The sequence below is a fragment of the Palaemon carinicauda genome, chromosome 20, assembly GCF_036898095.1.
Source record: "Palaemon carinicauda isolate YSFRI2023 chromosome 20, ASM3689809v2, whole genome shotgun sequence".
NCBI lineage: Eukaryota > Metazoa > Arthropoda > Malacostraca > Decapoda > Palaemonidae > Palaemon > Palaemon carinicauda.
In genome coordinates, this window is record NC_090744.1 from 115,221,816 (window position 1) to 115,241,815 (window position 20,000).

The window sequence follows — 20,000 nt, forward strand, 5'->3', positions numbered from 1 at the left end:
ATGTAACTATATTTGACCGGACCGTGACTGGAGTGAGAGCGGGCCGGACCGTGACTGGAGTGAGAGCGGACCGGAGCGCCAGTGTGAAAATGCTTCCATTTAAAATCATGTAACAATATTTGACTGGACTGTGACTGGAACGAGAGCGGACCGGATCGTCTGTGTGAAAATGCTTCCATTTAAAATCATGTAACAATATTTGACCGGACCGTGACTGGAGCGAGAGCGGACCGGATCGTCTGTGTGAAAATGCTTCCATTTAAAATCATGTAACAATATTTGACCGGACCGTGACTGGAGCGAGAGCAGACCGGATCGTCTGTGTGAAAATGCTTCCATTTAAAATCATGTAACAATATTTGACCGGACCGTGACTGGAGCGAGAGCGGAGCGCGACCGGACCGTGACTGGAACGAGAGCGGACCGGAGTGCCAGTGTGAAAATACTTTCATTTCAAATCATGTAACTATATTTGACCGGACCGTGACTGGAGCGAGAGCGGGCCGGACCGTGACTGGAACGAGAGCGGACCGGAGTGCCAGTGTGAAAATACTTCCACTTAAAATCATGTAACAATATTTGACCGGACCGTGACTGGAGCAAGAACGGACCAGATCATCAGTGTGAATGCTTAAATTTGACCGGACCGTGACTGGAACGAGCGCGGAGCGTGACCCAACCAATAGTGTGAACCAACCCTAAATGTTTTCTCCCTTTTTTCGCAGTATGGCATTGCAAAACGCATGGAGGGAGGCAGCACAACTTACGAGACTTACTTGCAATCGCTGGGTAGTGACTTGTTCCACCTGACAGCTGTTGACTCGGGGTGAGTATCATCTCGAAAGGGCAACATTTCAAATGACTCTCTAACAGACATAGAAACTACCACAATATTAATCTTCCCCGACAACGATAGAACCACTTCCTATACCTAAACCTATTGGGAACATTCCTGCCTGGTGATTTGCCGGACTGTGGTTCGAGTTCCGCTCAAGCTTGATAGTTTTTTGTAGTGTCCGCAACCTCACCATCCTTATCAAAAAAGGATAGCGGGTTTGGGGAGCCTCTAGGTCTACCTGTTGAGACATCAGCAGCCATTGCCTGGTACTCTCTGGTCCTTGCTTGAATGGAGAGTAGGCTATACATATGGTCAGTCTCTAGGACATGGGCCTTCTAAACAGGGCAACGTCACTATCCCTTGCTTCTGCAATTCATGAGCAGCCTTTAAATACCTCGAAACCCTTTTTGCTCTCACTATTAACCCACTCTCTTGAGCCTCCCTGATATACTTTCCAAAACGTATTTCAAAGCATCGATCCCAACCTTTCTTGCCTTCTTCTCTTCCTACCACTAAACGCTTATGAATCATGCATTCTTTTCACCAACCTCTTAAAGGTTTAAAGGTCACTCATGGATGGCAGAGGCAAGGGACAGTGACAATCAAGGAGGATAATGCCCTAGAGACTGACCATATATTATGATCAGCACCAAAGCCCCTCTCCACCCAAGCTAGGACCAAGGAGGGCCAAGCAATGGCTGCTGATGACTGAACAGATAGACCTATAGGCTCCCCCAAACCCTCCATTCTTAGCTCAAAAGGATGGTGAGGTTGCAGCGATCAAATGAACTAAAAAGTTTAAGCGGGACTCGAACCCCAATCTGGCAATCACCAGGCATGGACGCTAACACCCGGGCATTCTTTCCACATGACCAGCCCATCTAGAAATACTCTAATCCATCCTTCTTTACTTACTTACTTTATTAAGGGATACTTTCCTGGTCCTATCGCGCAGGGGAACCCTACTCCCTACTGGACCTACACGTTCCATGTATCATGTACATTTTTGGGGGGTAATTTGCATATCACACTGCATAATGCTCTACAGCTGCATTTTTATATAGTTCTCTGATTTGCTTTATAATCTTGACTAGAAATTCTTCTGAAATTAAAAAGGCGATGCAACGATTTAATTATTAGATTCCCACAATTATTATACCACTGATAGTAACCATTACAATCCTAAGTTAGGTTAGGTCACCTTGCTTTAGCCACCTAACTTCTAAATGGAACTACACCAAAATTTGTCCACTATAAAGAGCCGGACTTGAGTCAAATCTTGTCCAAATCTACTGAAAATCCTAAGTATTTCGAGAATGTAACTAAAAATTTATTGATTTTCCAGAGCAAATGAATACAATGGGAAAGCAAAGTTCTTAGAGAGCCAATTGGAACTCACATGCCAACTCTCCCACACTGACCGCGACCACTTCGAGGGGCAGGCCGAAGCAACACTCAAGTTTCCTTCAGGAGAAACACGTACATCAGAAGTTACCTTCAAAAATACATACGATGGTCAAACGAGGGACCTCCAGGTATGCACAAATAGTTTGTCTTGATCACCCTCTTCCAATCTATTCTGCATGTGCGTATGATGCCTGTGTTTTCGTTCGCATGTATATAATATATACATATATGTATTTACATATATATATATATATATATATATATATATATATATATACAGTATATATATATATATATTATATAAAAGTAACAATTGAATTTTACTATACAACACATTCCAATTCAATAAGCCCTACTGGATGAAGACTCGGAGTGGCCATAAGATCACAAACCCTTGGATCATTTTGTCAAACTTCGACTTCCCCTTCCATAAGAAAATTTTACAGATCTTGGAACACTGCTTCCATAAACGTCTGAACGGATACTTTGGTAAACTCCATGAAAAGTTTGAACTTCTTAAAATAAAATCTATTTGTGGTTGAACATTTCAATCATCTCTGTGTCCCTCAGACGAGTCCACAGAGTTGCTGATTCGGTAGGTGCAGCAAGACCTTTGGGCTGATGCTTCAATTTGAATATGTAAATTTCAAAGAAAACATCTCAGCTAGCGTCTTCTGCTCTGTGAGAACAGCCTTATTGGAATCCAGATATTTTCAAATAAAACTAACGATGATTCAAGAATGGTTTTCAAAATCCTGTATACTGTACTTTACAAATACTAGATTAACTCCATGCTCTATTCACCCAGTGTGCATCCTCCTGGCAAGGGGCAGTCTATTCCTATAGTTCATTGTAAAAGCAGACATTATTGGAAATTGGCAAATGAGGGGAGCAAATAAAACAAAAAACATTCAAAAGAATTACTAAAACCATCATTCTGTATGTGAACTCGAAGTTTCCTGATCATTGCCAAGTACTTAATATCAAAACTTCCTGACACTTGTCCAGTACCTCAGCTTGAGATTTACAACCCATTGTCATGTGCTTGAAGATTAAATCTCCTTACCCCTCTCCTGTACTTGATCTTGAAGTATATTAGCCATTGCCAAGTACTCTCAAGTTCAAATATCCTAATCACTTTCGATTACAGTACTTGAATCCGAAGAGTCCTGACCATAGTCAAGTACTTGAAGTTCAAATCCCCTTACTCTTGTTCAAAACTTGAACTTGAAGTATATTAGCCATTGGCAAGTACTCTAAAGTTCAAATATCCTAATCACTTTCCATTACAGTACTTGAATCTGAAGAGTCCTAACCATTGTCAAGTACTTGAAGCTTAAATTTCCTAACCAATGCCCGGCACTTGAAATTTATTGACCTCCGTCAATTATTTTCTGCTCCTTACAGTTCTCTTCCAACTACGGAGGTGATGTCATCCAAGGGAACTTCATACTGATGCACAAAGACGGATGGTTTTCTGATGACGAAAGGGAGGTCAGGATCACTCTAGAAACTCCCTTTGATGGCTTTAAGAAAATAGGAATGTCTTTCGAGTCTCACGGAGACTGGGCTGAGCCATGGCGAGCACAAGCAGAATGGGAAGAGTTGAAGGTTGGTGTGTTTTTCCCCCTTTTTTTTATTTAAAAAATGTTTGTGTTGATGGAGAGTGCCATGATAATTATAAATGTCAAAGAGAACATGTGGCAGGTGAAAGACAGTCAACACTTTTTTGTCAACATTTATTGTTCTTTACCAACTTCGCCTCAGCTGCCATCATTGTATTACAAGGAATTTCTTAAGAAAAAAACTTTCTGTTCATACCTTATATAAAATCCACGAATATTATCTTTATCTTTTCTGATTTGTTCTATAATAATATTTAAATTCATCATAAATATGAATCGCTTTCAGGGTTTCTTTTCCATTTACGTGATGACAAACCAAACCTTTCATTACTTGACCAATTTTTAAAAAAGGCATATTTTCTAATATGCCAGATAATTGTGTGAATGTACAGTACTTGATACATAAGATACATCATGATACATTATGAGTAATGATGTATAGTAAATATAAGAATATTGCATAAAGTATTAATCAAATTTTCAGTAAAAGCATTTTTTGTGAAAGTACCATCATTGCTTTACAGATTCGTGGTGAAATCCAGCTTGGTGACTTCACAAACCTGGAAGCGAAGTTAGAGTATATGGATGGGGGGACCTGCGATTCAATTATTCATTTCTACAACAAATATGATGGCCAACATTATAAGACTGGAGCTGTTGTAGGCATCACAAAGGCTCATGACCCCTGGTCTATAGAAATCAATACAACTGAGCATGAGAATTCAGAAGAGCATTTGCTGGATATGAGTTTGACCTGCCAGGCGCCATTACTTCAGACACCTTTTGAAGCCAAAGGAAAATACAAACTTACTCGTACAAATGCCGAAGCTGAATTTGAATTTGGAACCGATACAAAGACTCGAGTTTCGATCAGAGGAGAGAATGAAAAGGACGCAGAAGTACAAAAGCTTGTAGGATCTCTAAATCTTGATTCCTCTTGGTTTGATCCTGTCTTCCTCAATGTGGAAAATCTTCAAGATACTGGAAGCTTCAATGTGAGCATTGACTTAAGGACCACTTGGGAGCCCATCAACAATGTCAATGCAGAATTAAGTGTGATTTATGCCAAACCCGAGGAAACTAAAGCACAATTTTATCTCACCCAACAAGATCTTCAAATTACGTTGGAAATGATTCACAATCTCTCTCCTGGAAATTTAGTACAGCAATTGCAAGGCTCTGTGAACACATTGGTATTGAATTATGACCTGAACGCAAAGTGGGACGAAAACTTCATACCTGAAAATTCTGAAGGACGCTTAACACTTAGTGGCTTTTTAGATCATAACTTTGAATTTATCTGTTCCCACACAAGAGAAGAAAATAAGTTTAATACCAGAGTAACGGGAATTTGGGATACCCATCAAGTTCGGTTGATACACGCTTTTGAGTTTGATCATCCACTGAAATGGTCTAGTGACATTCAACTTAACCTCCCAGATGACAAACTACTCTTAGCACGGCTTTTCATCAATAGTCAGAAAGACTTGTCAACATTTGAGAGCACTTTCCATCTAAATACACCATGGACTGAAGCTTTCGTAGCTAATTTTGAAATTCACAAAGAAAATACTCCAACTGAGTACCTACTGGAAGCTACTTATGGAGACACAACGTTGTTTAACATAGCGGTAAATTCAAGCAATTTCTTCAGCTGGAACAAAGCGGATCTTTCTATGGAAGTATCTTCGTCTTTATTTGATAATGTTAAGATTTTATGGCAGCATGACTTTACCTCTGATAATTTAGTGGCACTAGAATTTTTATATGGTCAACATTTCCATCTTGAAGCCAAAAATCATCTTAAATGTGAAGAAAGTATTTTCAGCAAGAAATTCAAAGGATATGAAATGTCTTCTTCTCTAAAAATGGAAAATCCAAAACTAGATTTTAAAGCTAACATGGTATTTGAAGATTGGATTTCAGGAGAATTTCGTGGTAGCTGGTATGATTATATTTTCAAGGTAAAATCATCCATTCCTGATAACACCGTTTTTTCTGCCTCATTTAGCTATCCAGAGGAACATTACTATACAGAACTAATGTATGAGCAAGGAACCAGCAGCCTCCCCAATTTTTCGTTCAAATATTCTAAGAATGACAACGACATTTTCACGTTTGGTGGAGAGTTTTCTAGTTCCTACCCACAGTTTGAAGTGACATTCAACATCTATTACTTTGATGAATACTCAGGTATCCCTAAAAATGGGCAGCTCCAACTTAAAGCTGATATGTCACAAATTCAAGATTATGAATTCAAAGGGACAATGAAACTGAATTCAGATTTTGAAGGTTTTGAAAGCTATTGGGCAGATATCAAAACAGGGGTGAAGGTGGAGAAAAACTCCCTGGAAGGTCATCTTGAAGGATTACTCCATGTAAAGGAATGGCACTATAAGACACTGTTGAAGTGTGATATTCAGATTGGCAAAGAATTTGAGCTAAATTATAATTCATCATATGATCTTACATACGGTGATCAGGTCCTCGATAAAAAAGAATTCATTCTGAAGTTCAAGCACTTTGATAAAGATCTTATTGAAGGTTATATTTCTATCATCCCAAAATGGGATACTTCACCTTGGTCTGCATACGTTCACCTCAGCTTTAAAGATATAAATTTTAAGGCTTATGCTATCCCAGGCAATGAGCAAAAGTATGAGATCACTCTTAATGTTACCAAAAATATACTGAGAGTAGATGCACAGAGATCCAGTGAAGAGGGAGATGAAACATTCAACTTTTTGCGAGGTACCGTAAATTGGAACTTGAAGAAAATCAAGAAACAAATTGTTGTTAACTTTACTTCTGATGTACCATTTATGAAGAACATAAAAGGCCAGGTAGTAATTCAGCAAAGGAAAGGTCTAGCCGCCAACTTCAAATTACGTGTAAATGATAAGGATCTCACAGGTTTTGTAAGATTTGTGGATCAAGCTGGAAAAAGCAATTCAGGGAAAATCATATTCAAAATTGAAAATAAGATTTTTTACCCATTCACAACAAATTCAAGCTTACAGTATAGCCTTGATTCCAATGAGATGTCAGCTGATTTAGAAATGGAGCTTGATGGTGATAAGGACTGGGCAAAAGCTAGTCTCAAAGGCAGTTTACCCGAGTCCTACATTAGATTCAATTTGCCCATTGAAAACTTCAATGATTTTGACCTTACTGTAACTTTACAAACTGACCCTGCATTTGGAATTAATGTTGACTTGAAAAACAGTCAATTTTGCTTTGCTGTGAGTGGAAATCTTCATAAATTCTTTGAATCATTAAGTGTAATCTCAAGTTTTACCTGGGAATGCTCTGGTGAACCACTTTATGACTTCAAATTCCAATATGATTACACTGAGAGGAAAAACCAAATCACTGCTGAAACCTACCTAAAAACTGCAAACTTTGGCAATATATTTAGATTCAGCATCGATGGAAATGCAAAAGATTCAGTCAACAAACTTAGAGTAGAAACTGAGATATATCCCTCATTCAATCACGTCACTAACCTGTTCCTCAGATGGGATAATAATGAAGTTGCCTTTGGTACACACACTCAAGAAGCATTAACAGAGGAAACTCTGTTTAAGATTGAATGTCTTTTCTCAGAAGAAAAAACTGAAATAGATGTTGAAGTTGGAGAAACTAAAATCATCTCATTACAAGCAGATTACCTCATCAAGTCCCCCAATAAAAAATTAGATGCATCTTTTACTCATACTATCTTTGGGTATCCTTTCAATGTAAAATTATCCTGTGAAGGGAAAATTGAGATGGATTCTGGGAACATAGAAATGCATTTAGCCACCGACGGCTCATTCGATCATGCTGATTTCACAATGGATTATAAGAAAAAGAACAACGTTCTTGATGGCAATTTCAAACTGGAGACATCCAATGGTGACGCTCAAGGTAAAGTTACTCTTGAAATGACTACCATGAAATTCGACTTGAAAGCTGAAATGCATTCCACCCTCCACACTTTTGAAAACTATCAAGTAGAATTCTTTTATGAAAATCAGGAAGAAGGAAAGAAATTGGATATCAAGACTATGCAAGATGATATTAAATTTGAATTGCATTTCTCACAGTTGGAAGAAGATGGCATGGTGATGTTACACATGGACTCCCAATTGCCCTTGGAAAAATTCCACAGCTTTGAAGTGAATTTTGGATACCCAATGGAAGATTCAACTGAACCATCTTATATGATTAAAACTGGATTTGTGTTGTCAAATAAAGAGTATGAATTATTGTTCCAGCATAAGCATTCCCCGTCATGGAGAAGCCAGGATAACACGTTTTCAGTAAACACTCCTCTTCGTTTGATTGGTAAATATGAAGTCACATTCAAGTATGATTTAGACAGTAAAGCCTCTTTCCAATTTAAGAGCTTCAAAGGTCACTTTGGATTTGATGGATCTTGGCAAGTTACAGATGAAAGTGCATATGCAGAGCTGGGTATGGACTTATCCTTTTTCAAGCAAGGGGAATATAAAATAAAAGCAGAAATACCTCTGAAGATCTACCAGAAAGGTGAGTTTGAGTTTAATCGACTCAATTCTGATTTGGACTTCGATATTCACCTTCTTGTTGATGAAAAATATAGGGCTGGAGAATTTACCCTGAACATCCATCACCAGGAAGATAAAAAAACATACCTGGTTACTTACAAATATAAAAATCGTCTTGACGTAGAAATTCAGTGGGATAAATGGAATATGAGTTCCAAAGCTAAATTTACAGGCAAAAAAGTTGCAGCCTCATCTGGCACCATTAATGTTACTACAAATGTAGAAGGGTTCGAAACAATCAAGGGCTCGTGGGATTTCCAAACTAAAAAGAAGACCTACTTAGCTTCAATCGCCTTGGACATTGCTGGGAAGGATTCTATCAAATTTGATGGTTCATTAAATGCCCAGCCGAAAGGAATCTCAACCTCTTGGGAAGGTGCTCTTCTGGAGATGACCTTTGAGTCTCCTTTCACAGAGAATCATAAATTGAGTGCAGAATATAATTTCCCAGAAATGAAAGTGGCCATATCATACCAATGGGGCATTGAAACATTTGTAGTAAACCTAAATGGAAATGTTCTTGATACCAATGGTAAAATTACACTGAACGGGAACTTGCCAATTAATTTCCTCTCGACTTTCAATTTTGACTTTGAATATGACTTCCAAAGTAATTTTAAAGTTGACTTTAAGTCTCATCTGGAGGAAACACTTTTACATGCAAATATTGAGGTTGCATCTAACTTCATGATGAGCCACATAGGACTCTCCTTTTCATCGCCTTTTACAGAACCCTTAGATATTGCTCTTAAATGGTCATTTGATAGTAGTCCATTCAACTTTGTATCTTCTTGGAAATATGGAACAAACGAAATCACAGTCGTTACTCAATTTGAGACCTCTGCTAATTCTGGCAATTTCAATCTAAGATTTACTAGTCCCATAAAAGTTGCTTCCACGATAGAATTTGAAGGCATGTATGATTTTGAAGATTCTCAAGATATGAAGCTTTCAGCTAAATTGAAAATCAATGAACATTCCTTCCAGACATACTCTAAAATTGTGAACAATGGTGATCAATTTGACTTGAAAACAACAGCCTCATTAAATGCATTTGAGATCAGCGGTTCCATGAACTTTGAAGTTAAGGTTGGTAACAACAATTATCATATTTCTTTCTCGGGAGAATCTGATAACTCTGAAATGGTCATCATTACAGGAAATTCCACAGGAAAAGACTTGCAGTTAACTCTCAGATATGGAGACAAGGATATAATGAATGTGAATTTGGATTTCAATAAAGCAGAGTTAAAGTTTTCTTGGAGAGACATCTATCTTAACATGACATCCAATTATGAAAAGTTGAGACAAGGTTATAAGATAGATTATGCCTTACAGTCATCCGAAATGAAACCTCTTTCTATAAAAGCTGAAGTTAGAATGGAAGATAAATATGAAGGAAGTATCTCTGTCATGTATGGAGCCAAAGAATACAATATAAACGGCAGCTTAAGCTTAGAGAAAAAATCCTCATCATTCGAATTCCGTTTTGAGTCTTCTGAGGATTCTTATAACCCCATTGTGATTAGTGCTATGTATGATATTGCTGCATTCATGCAAGGAAAGATGAAATCTCAAGCTGATCTAGCATTAATATCTTTTGAATGGGGAGAAAAGCTTCAGCTATCTCTGAAAGGACAACGCCGTGGTAAACGCACTAATCTGGACTTAGAAATAATAACACCTTTCGATGCAATTCCTGAACTTCGATGCGGATATGAAGGAGATTTCATACAGAAGGGGCCTAATGTCGATTTCAATTTCACCGCGTATTTTGAGTGGTCAGAGAAAATTGCATTTTCTGGTCTGCTCAAACAAAAGAAGGACAGGTTCAACTTAGAAATGAAAGTAGAAACACCATTCCCATCCTTTGAAAACTTTACCTTTAATTTGAAGAGTAATGAAAATCATATTGAAGTTTTCACTAAACTAAGTGATGAAGAATGGAATCTTGTTTGTGATTATGAGCTTTCTCCCAGATTTGCAGTGTCTGTGACAGTTAAAACACCTATTTCTGGTTTTAGAGAGACCTCTTTAAAATCATCTGTAAGTATTGAAGATCAAAAGCTTACTGGCGAGGCTCAACTAGAATGGGATAATGACAATTCCGTCAAAATGAGTGTCGCCGCTGAAATGTGGAACTTGGAAATCCATTTGGACACACCGTGGGAGCCTCTGAAAAATGCAGCCTTTTCCACATCACTAAGGACAGAGAGTGAGGAATTAATGTACAACCTCAGTGTTAAGTGGAGTTCATCAGTTGCCGAGATTAATTTTGCCTTTTCACCCACCCAGTTACAGCTTGTAGGTACCTATACCTCGAATGAAAAGGAGATTGGTAGTGTTAATTTTGGATACCACTTTGATGGTGCATCTTATGAAATGAATGCTAAGGTAAAGGTACCATATAAGGACATTTTTGAAGTTTCTGGCCATCTGAGTTTCGAGGAAACCAGCCTAACAGTCAAATTACCCTTCGTTTATGCCTTTGATTTGACACTAGAAGCAAAAGATTACTGGAAGAAGTTAAGGTTTGAAGGCTCAGTTGGTGATCCCTATGGTAGTGTCCCTTATAGATTCAACATGAATTATTCTACAGAACCTCAGAAATATGCCATTGCAGGCCATGCAGAGGTAACCAAAGATACAAACTGGGTATCTATTAATATAGATCTTATAAATGATTGGAAAGCTGAAGCTCAGATCTGTGACAATATCTCCATGAACCTCACACGCTCAGAGGAAGGCGTTGCCATGTTTGGTTTCAATATGAAAAATACAGATTTTGACTTGGAATATCTTGACTTAGTTGCAACTTTTGGCTTTCTAGAATCTGCCGTATTTGAAGACACTCTTTCAGTAGCCTTTAGAGTTAAAGGAAAAGATGTATCTGAATCTGAATTGAGATGGAAGAGAGAAAGTGAAGACTCACAACTTCTTATATCTCTAAATCTTGACTCTAATATAGGAGTCATACCATCTATGGAGATAAGTATCCCTAGAGTGAACATTTTCCAAAATGATGGCAAGATAGAGGTAACTATTAAGAAAAGTGATGGGGAAATTTATAAAATTTCTTATGATACAGTATACTATGAATCACCATCCTTTACTCATGGGCTAACTATCCAGTTCCCAGACTGGACAGCAGATCTTTCAGTATCACTGACTAGAAGTAACTTCAAAATATCTGCCTCCTATCCCAATGAAGATACAACACATTCGCTACTTGTTTCTTGGCCAAGTGTTTTAAGTCTAGAAAAGTTAACCTTACAAGTTGAGGTTAGCAGTCCTTACCTGAAAGAAGGTGACATTCGCTTATTTTTAGATTTCACTGTCCAACAGAGATTACACTTTACTTTGACCTCCTCTTTCTCATATGGAACAAATGAAGTAGAACTAAATAGTAGATTCCAGTATATCAAAAAGGAACGCAGATTTGTGGCTGAGGCAACAGTTACATCAGAATGGATAGGAAACCACTCGGTAACTCTCAATGCTGGATGGCTGAGGAACATTACTGGAACCTTGAAGATAGTAACCATGGACCAAGAGCACATTGCCAAGCTTCTTGTCAACAAGGAAGAGTATACTGCAGAGTTCACTGTTAACTCTCCATGGATATCATCCAATGAAGTTAAAGTAACAGGCATGATGAATAAAGACATAGAATCACATAAAATACTGATCGAGGCAAGACTTGAAGCTGATGAAAATGATTATAGCATAGAAGGGAAATTTGAAAGCACTGAAGAAAAATATATTGATGGATATTTTGTCATGAAACAAAAACATGACGACATCTTTAGAATATCTGGGGATTTCATGAATAAAGATAATTTCAAAAACGTTGGCCTGACTGTGGACTGTGAAGTGGCAGGTTTCACCTTCTTCTTAAGATTTACCTTTGAGAACGCTGAGGATAAAATATCCCTTTCATTAGATTTCAACAACAGCTATATTACCAGTCTTAACAATATCATTTCACTTACCTTAAGTAAGAATTGGAGGGGAATGCACAAATTCTATATTTCTCTAAATGATCAGAGTTCAGCTAAATTAAATCTAATTTTCGTAGAAGACGAAATTGAAGTAGATTTCTATACATACACAGAGAAAGGAAGCTTCAAGTTTTGTATAGAATATGAATTTTCAAAAGAATTTGAATTTAAAATGGCAATAAGAACTCCATTCAATGACATTGAGTTTTTCCATGTCGAAATAGAATGGCCTTTTAGTGTAAACTCTGAAAGAACAATTGAATTCTTCTATCAGTGGTATGATGATAACATATCTTTCAATTTCGACCTTAGCCCTGACAGCCTCTTTGGATGGTCTTCCGGAGCTTATTTGATCACTTCTTTCAAAGGTTACGAACGCTTTTCCCTCCAGACCCCACAAGTGGATTCAGAATCAAAATACATTGTGTTGATTGAATACCCATCAGGAAAGATTGGTCTGGATTCAATGGTAGCCCCCATCCCAGGAGTACAAACTTTTAATAATTTGAGATTTGCCATTCATTTACCATTTGAAGATTATCCCATAATTTCACTGGATCTATCTGCAACGACTAAAAATGGACCTGCCATAGAAATAAGGGTTGGTAAATTTGGGTTTACCGCCTTAGCTCATGCTTCAACTACTAAAAGTAAAATGGAGATTAAAACTATATTGTCAGTCAATGAATACAAATCAGAGAGTTATCTTAGTATAAATACGCTGAGAGATAGATTTGGAATGAAATTCCACTGTGATTTTGAAATGAAGGATATAACAGACCTAAAATATTTTGATTTTGAATCTAGATATGATCCATCAGAAAGGTTTATGCTGGTTGCAAAAACAGACCAAGATGAACTTATCAAAGTACATCTTGGCTGGGGTTCAGATAAAATATTTGCCATTACCACTCCCAAAACATACCCAGGTTATTTGGTTCTTAATCTTGAAAACTCACAAAATGCAGATGATTATAAAGTCGAAGTTGGACTCAAACCATCCCGATTCGAGACTGCATGGGAAAAATATGGATTCCACATTTCGCAGAAGCAACTTGGATATGGACGTGAACTTCACCTATCTGGCAAAAGTGGCCAAAATCAGTTTGCAATAGAAGGAGAAATAACCCTGAATCCTATTCATAAGGGCAATTTGAACATAAAAGAAAGATTCATCCTGCAAATTAATGAAAAAAAAATTGGATTTTCAACATATCTTCACACTGACAGCGGCTTCTTTGAAGATTCGTACACTGGCGATCTGCAGATCATTCTTCCAGAACAGGTTCTTCACTGGGATACATTAGCAAGATGTTCAGGTTCTAGTTTTGATTTAAGGTCTCATTTCAAATGGAATGAATCTGATTCAGAAGAAGAACCAATTGTATTGACAGTGGATTATGATGACTTCTCGGCAATCGGAAACAATGAGCACATCTTACAAGCAGTGTTCAGCTACCCACAAATACAAAATCTGACTTTCCATGGAAATCTCACCTGTGCAGAAGACTCTGTATATCATGCAGCAGCCGAATTTGTTGACACAAACTATCCTGAGAAGAACATAATTTTTGCAATGAATTCAAAACCTGGCACAGAATCAGGAGTCGTCATTGTTGATGCTAATATTACGCAGCCTTCATCCAATTTAGCTCTTGGGTTTAACGCTGAAATAACCAATTCTATTTTCAACAGTGCTTCCTATCAAGTAAACTATTGGAGCCATTCCAAGCAAAAGTGGGAGGTCATGCATTTAACAACACAAGTTAACCAAGAAAAGCAAGGATGGAATTTCAATGCTAATTTGAAAAAATCTGATTCTCATTGGGGATACAACTACAATGGCAGTCTTTTGCACAACGATGACTCAGTCTACTTCAATTTCATGAGTACTTCCCAACATTTCATGGATTACTGGAAATTCGAGACATCAGTTAACAAGTACCTTCCAGAGGTAGATGTACAGTTGCAGATTGGCCAATCACTTCTTGAGCCTCATGAAATCGGAAGAGTTCGAGTTGGTCTTCATAACCCTCTTGAAATGGGACTTATTGTAGATCATGAAAGATTTGGTGTCTGGAGACAGGATGCCAGAGTTGGCCTTCGACTTCGAAATAGAGATATTTTGCAATTCATCATTGAGTATGATCCATCATTTGACTTCTCGGATAAAAGTCTCATATATCGCCTTATTTCCCCCGCAAGTAAAGTTTCAACCGCATGGTTACGTGATCTATCGTACGCAGGAACTGCCCTGAAAGACTGGGCCTCTTCAGAATTCCCTGAAGTTGCTAGGGTGGCCTTCCATCAAGAAACATTCATGACAATACACAACTATTGGAAAGAAAAATGCAATGACTTTACACACCATTTTACATCAACCTTCTTTAGGTTACAGCAAGATGTGACTGGTGCCTATGAACAAGGAGTCAAACCTCTTGCGGATACAGTCTGGAACTTCAGTTTGTACATGTAAGCAACGAGGCTTTTTTACGCTTAATTTTCTCTGGATATATATATAATATTTATATGATGTGGGTTGAAAAGGTTATAGAGTACTGATTAAAGCCGATGTATCAAATAAAGCATAACTATCCTTTTCAGGTATGAGGAACTGCAGTTCTTCTTTGAGAACAACTTCCCATCACTTGTGATTAACAAGGACTATATTGTGGAATTCTTGACTATCGAGTATGTCAGAGTCCATGACAAGTTCATAGAGGAGTGGTACAAACTGGAAGATTGGTGGTATGAGTAAGTATATCAGAACATTAGCCTCCCTTATATAGCTTAGATTTAGGAATGTTTTTTCCACTATATACTTTGACAGACCACCATGGCTAGGGCATTGGTGAAATGTTGCGTCGAATGAGGCAACTGACAAAGAATCAGCTTAAATCTAAAACATCGTATTCAAGAAAATAAAATAAATCAGGAATAACGTTCATCACATTAGTTTAGTTTTATATGTGCCTTTCTTCTTTGATATGTTTTCATTCAAAATTAACCTTGAAGCTTAAGATTAAAAATCTTTTATTAGAAGAAACCTTGCTCATGCAGGAGTACTAAAAATCCCTTAGCCATGCAACAGAATATTTTGAGCACTAAAATCACAGGGTACACCACCACTGGCAATTACAGCACAGACTCTACAACGTTTACAATAAGGTGTACAGTAAAACAGTACTAAAGGGTCTTTGATTGGGTTGAATGAATGAATGTGGGCTATAAAGCCTGCCACTGGGGAATGGGAGGCCATCTACTTGTTTACTTACTTGTTTTGGGTTTAAATCCAACCCTCCACTGAAGTCGAGTGAACTACTTCTCGGGCGGATCCATATCAATCATCTAACGAAACATTTTCATTATAACTTATACAATTCTTTGATTGTAGCATCTTCCAAATCATATGATCTTGTGAAAAGTAATGTCTTTATTTTCTTCTTAAATTCAATTGCTCCCTTTGGGTCCTTCATTTCAGTTGGCAGTTTATTATAATGTCTAGGCGCACAGTAGCTAAAAGCCCTTTCACCAAATTTTCTATTTGTTCTTGGTTCAGATAGTCTATGTTTGTCACTCATGTGTCTTATGGTAACATTTGTTTCTAGTTCTAGTTTGTTCAGGCATTCTTTTAGATATTTTGGTTCAGTATCTTAAACGTTAGTAAGAGTAGCTTGTATGCAATTCTCGCCTTTGCCGGCAGCCAGTGCAGTTTAATTAGTGCAGGGGTAATTCTATCCCTATTGTGTACTCCTTTTATTAATCTAGCGGCTCTGTTTTGTACTCTCTGAATTTTCTGAATCTAGCCCCCATTTGCATCTGGGTTGAAAACCTCTCAGTTACTATGAAAGGAAACAAGAACGGAAATATAGCAGAAGGCTAAAAGGTGAATACAGCTATGGATCGAAGGGATATTCCAAAGACATTCAAGTAATACCGACAGCTTGAATGACGGCTCGACCTCCTAATGGATACTTAAGGCTATGCAGCATCGATTTGAGCCCTGCCTGCAACCACTTTTCAGTTTTCTACATTACACCTGTTTGTCCATATCTTCCCACTTACCTTATTGTTTTATTCATGTTAATTGTATTTATGCTTTAATTTCCACGTAATTTATAATTGCATTACGACTTATTTCTTAAAACACCACCTCGGCTTTCTCTTCATCAACAGTTAGGCCTTCACTTGTACGGTACGGTATATTGATACCACTTACACTCCAGTTTGAATAACATTAACAATGATAATAAATAACAAAAGCTATGGTAAGCAGCTCTTCTGGGAGAAGGACTCCAAAGTCAAAACATTGTTCTCTTTTCTTGAATAGTGCCATAGCCTCCGTACCATGGTCTTTCACTGTCTTGGAGTAGAGTTCTCTTACTTGAGGGTACACTCGGGCACACAAGTCTCTTATTTCTCTTCCTCTTGTTTTGTTAAAGTTTTTACAGTTTATATATGAAATATTTATTCTAATGTTGTTACTTTTCTTAAAATATTTTATATCAATTGTTTATTACTTTTCTTGTAGTTTCCTTATTTCCTTTTCTCACTGGGCTATTTTTCCCTGTTGGAGTCCTCGGGCTTAGAGCATTCTGCTTTTCCAACTAGGGTTGTATTATTATTATTATTATTATTAAATGCTAAGCTACAACCCTAGTTGGAAAAGCAGGATGCTATAAGCCCAGGGGCCCCAACAGGGAAAATAGCCCAGTGAGGAAAGGAAATAAGGAAATAAGGAAAAATAGAACACTTTAGGAATAGTAACAATATTAAAATAAATATTTCCTATTTAAACTATAAAAACTTTAACAGAACAAGAGGAAGAGAAACTAGATAGAAAAGTGTGCCCAAGTGTACCCTCAAGCAAGAGAACTCTAAACCAAGGCAGTGTAAGACCATGGTACAGAGGCTATGGCACTACCCAAGAATAGAGAACAATGGTTTGATTTTGGAGTGTCCTTCTCCTAGAAGAGCTGCTTACCATAGCTAAAGAGTCTCTTCTACCCAAGTAATACTACTACTACTACTACTACTGCTACTACTACTACTACTACTACTACTACTAATAATAATAATAATAATAATAATAATAATAATAATAATAATAATAATAATCTTCCCAACAGGACGAACGAAGCCATGAGTATCGCTTTCAAGGACTCGATGTACGAGATGGTCCGCACCATCAACCACCTCGTGGAAATGGTTTCTGAGAGATTGTCAGCAATGCAGGATGCCTATGGGCCTACCTTCGAGTCCTACAGGATGGCCTTTGAGAGGTACGAGAGAGAGAGAGAGAGAGAGAGAGAGAGGAGAGAGAGAGAGAGAGAGAGAGAGAGGATCTAGAAGAAATTATTGAACAAAATATTCAGTAGAAACAAATGATTGAAGGACAGGATGAGAGAGAGAGAGAGAGAGAGAGAGAGAGAGAGAGAGAGAGAGAGAGTGAGAGAGTGAGAGAGAGAGAGAGAGAGAGAGAGAGAGAGAGAGAGAGAGAGAGAGAGAGAGAGAATCTAGAAGAAATTATTGAACAAGATATTCAGTTAAAACAAATGATTGAAAGACAGGATGAGAGAGAGAGAGAGAGAGAGAGAGAGAGAGAGAGAGAGAGAGAGAGAGAGAGAGAGAGAGAGAGAGAGAGGATCTAGAAGAAATTATTGAACAAGCTATTCAGTTAAAACAAATGATTGAAGGGAAGGATGCAAAGATTTTTTCAATTCCATCTGTTAATATATATATATATATATATATATATATATATATATATATATATATATATATATATATATATATATATATACACATATATATTAATGTACATATATATATATATATATATATATATATACATGTATATATATATATATATATATATATATATATATATATATATATATACAGAGAGAGAGAGAGAGAGAGAGAGAGAGGAGAGAGAGAGAGAGAGAGAGAGAGAGATTGTTTATTGAACGTTTAATGTGAACAGGAGATCACTTAAACCCTCCTGACAAAAATTTCTATCAGATAATATCCACTATTACTCTAAAAATCTTTATTTCCGTCTCTCTGAATTAATTTCTACCTTTATCTCACGAATGTAATTCAAATTTTAACTTTCGCATTGATCTTCAATTATCTCAAAAGAATCATATCTCCATTTCGTCTAGCAACTTTCCATCTTGATCTTAATAATCATCATCTCCTCTTACGTCTAGTGACGCAAAGGCCCCATCTTGGTCTTACCCTATGAGAATTGAACCACCTAGCATCATTGATAGTTACTTCTCTTCCTTTCAACTTGCAAAATAAATTCTTACATTATTTCAATCTCGTTAAATTAATCCTTAATTCGACGACTGTTTGGTACCTTTTAATAGCGAGGCGTTTATTGACTGAATGCCCAATTATAATAACTTAAGAAATAGATATCTGTTTGAGGCTCGAGGTGAGGATGGCAGGTTCATCCTTGCCAAGATTCTTGAACATGATGTGTCCTACTATGCGAGCGGCATTTTTAGATTTATTTCAGAAGCAGGTATTATGAAAGCCATTTAACTTTAATAATGACATCTTAACTTTTATGGTTTTAATTGAATATTCTAAGAAATGGATATCTGTTTGAGGCTCGAGGTGAGGATGGCAGGTTCATCCTTGCCAAGATTCTTGAAACATGATGTGTCCTACTATGCGAGCGGCATTTTTAGATTTATTTCAGAAGCAGGTATTATGAAAGCCATTTAACTTTAATAATGACATCTTAACTTTTATGGTTTTAATTGAATATTCTTTTATTTTTTATATATATTAATCCTTTTACCCCCAGGTTATTTGGAAATTTCCAACCCTTAACCCCCAAGGGGTTATTTTTTTCCCAGCACATTTTGCAGTATATTTTTTTTAAATTGCTCTAACAGCCTTAATTTTTGTCATAGAGAGGTCAGGTTGGTCTCATTCTCTTGGAAAATGCCTGTATTTTTCTCAAAAAATTATCAAAAAATATGAAAAACAAATTTTTATAGCATTTTTTTGCAAGGACGTACCGGTACGTCCATATTGTAAAGGGATGGCTTTTGTGAAACGTACTAGTACATCCTTTTGGGGGTAAAAGGGTTAAATGATATAGGCATCAATGACCTTAGATGTCAGGATGCCATTAAACTTTAAATCAATCAATATCACCTCACAGAATTAATCCATACTTTCACATGGCAATTTCCATTCACCATTTCCGTATCCCAGCATTAATGCTTATCTTCATCTCAGAACAATAATCTCCTTCTCTTTCTTCTTCTTCTGATAGATATGGTCAAGAATTAGACGCTGTCTTTGGCGGGCAATGTTGGTCCAGAATTCAACAGCAGATTCAGAGAGTCAAGGCTTCTTTGAACCAGGTAACCATTCTCACAGTAAACAACAACAACAACATCATCATCATCATCATCATCATAACAACAACAACAACAACAACAACAACAACATCATCATCATAACAACAACAACAACATCATCATCATAACAACAACAACAACATCATTACCATTATCATTATCATTATTAT

At 37.2% G+C, this 20,000-nt stretch overlaps 2 protein-coding genes across 3 annotated transcripts in view; one reads left to right on the forward strand and one right to left on the reverse strand.

Annotated features, from left to right (window-relative positions):
- Positions 1-20,000, reverse strand: part of LOC137614396 (uncharacterized) — a 175,460-nt gene that overhangs the window by 147,273 nt on the left and 8,187 nt on the right. The gene's annotated exons all lie outside the window — the stretch shown is intronic.
- Positions 1-20,000, forward strand: part of LOC137660090 (uncharacterized) — a 77,261-nt gene that overhangs the window by 41,074 nt on the left and 16,187 nt on the right. Inside the window, exons 26-32 of the mRNA XM_068394809.1 lie at positions 726-826; positions 2,184-2,373; positions 3,653-3,856; positions 4,395-14,914; positions 15,047-15,196; positions 17,572-17,724; positions 19,743-19,833. Coding sequence (XP_068250910.1) covers positions 726-826; positions 2,184-2,373; positions 3,653-3,856; positions 4,395-14,914; positions 15,047-15,196; positions 17,572-17,724; positions 19,743-19,833 — 11,409 coding nt within the window. The remainder of the gene's footprint in view (positions 1-725; positions 827-2,183; positions 2,374-3,652; positions 3,857-4,394; positions 14,915-15,046; positions 15,197-17,571; positions 17,725-19,742; positions 19,834-20,000) is intronic.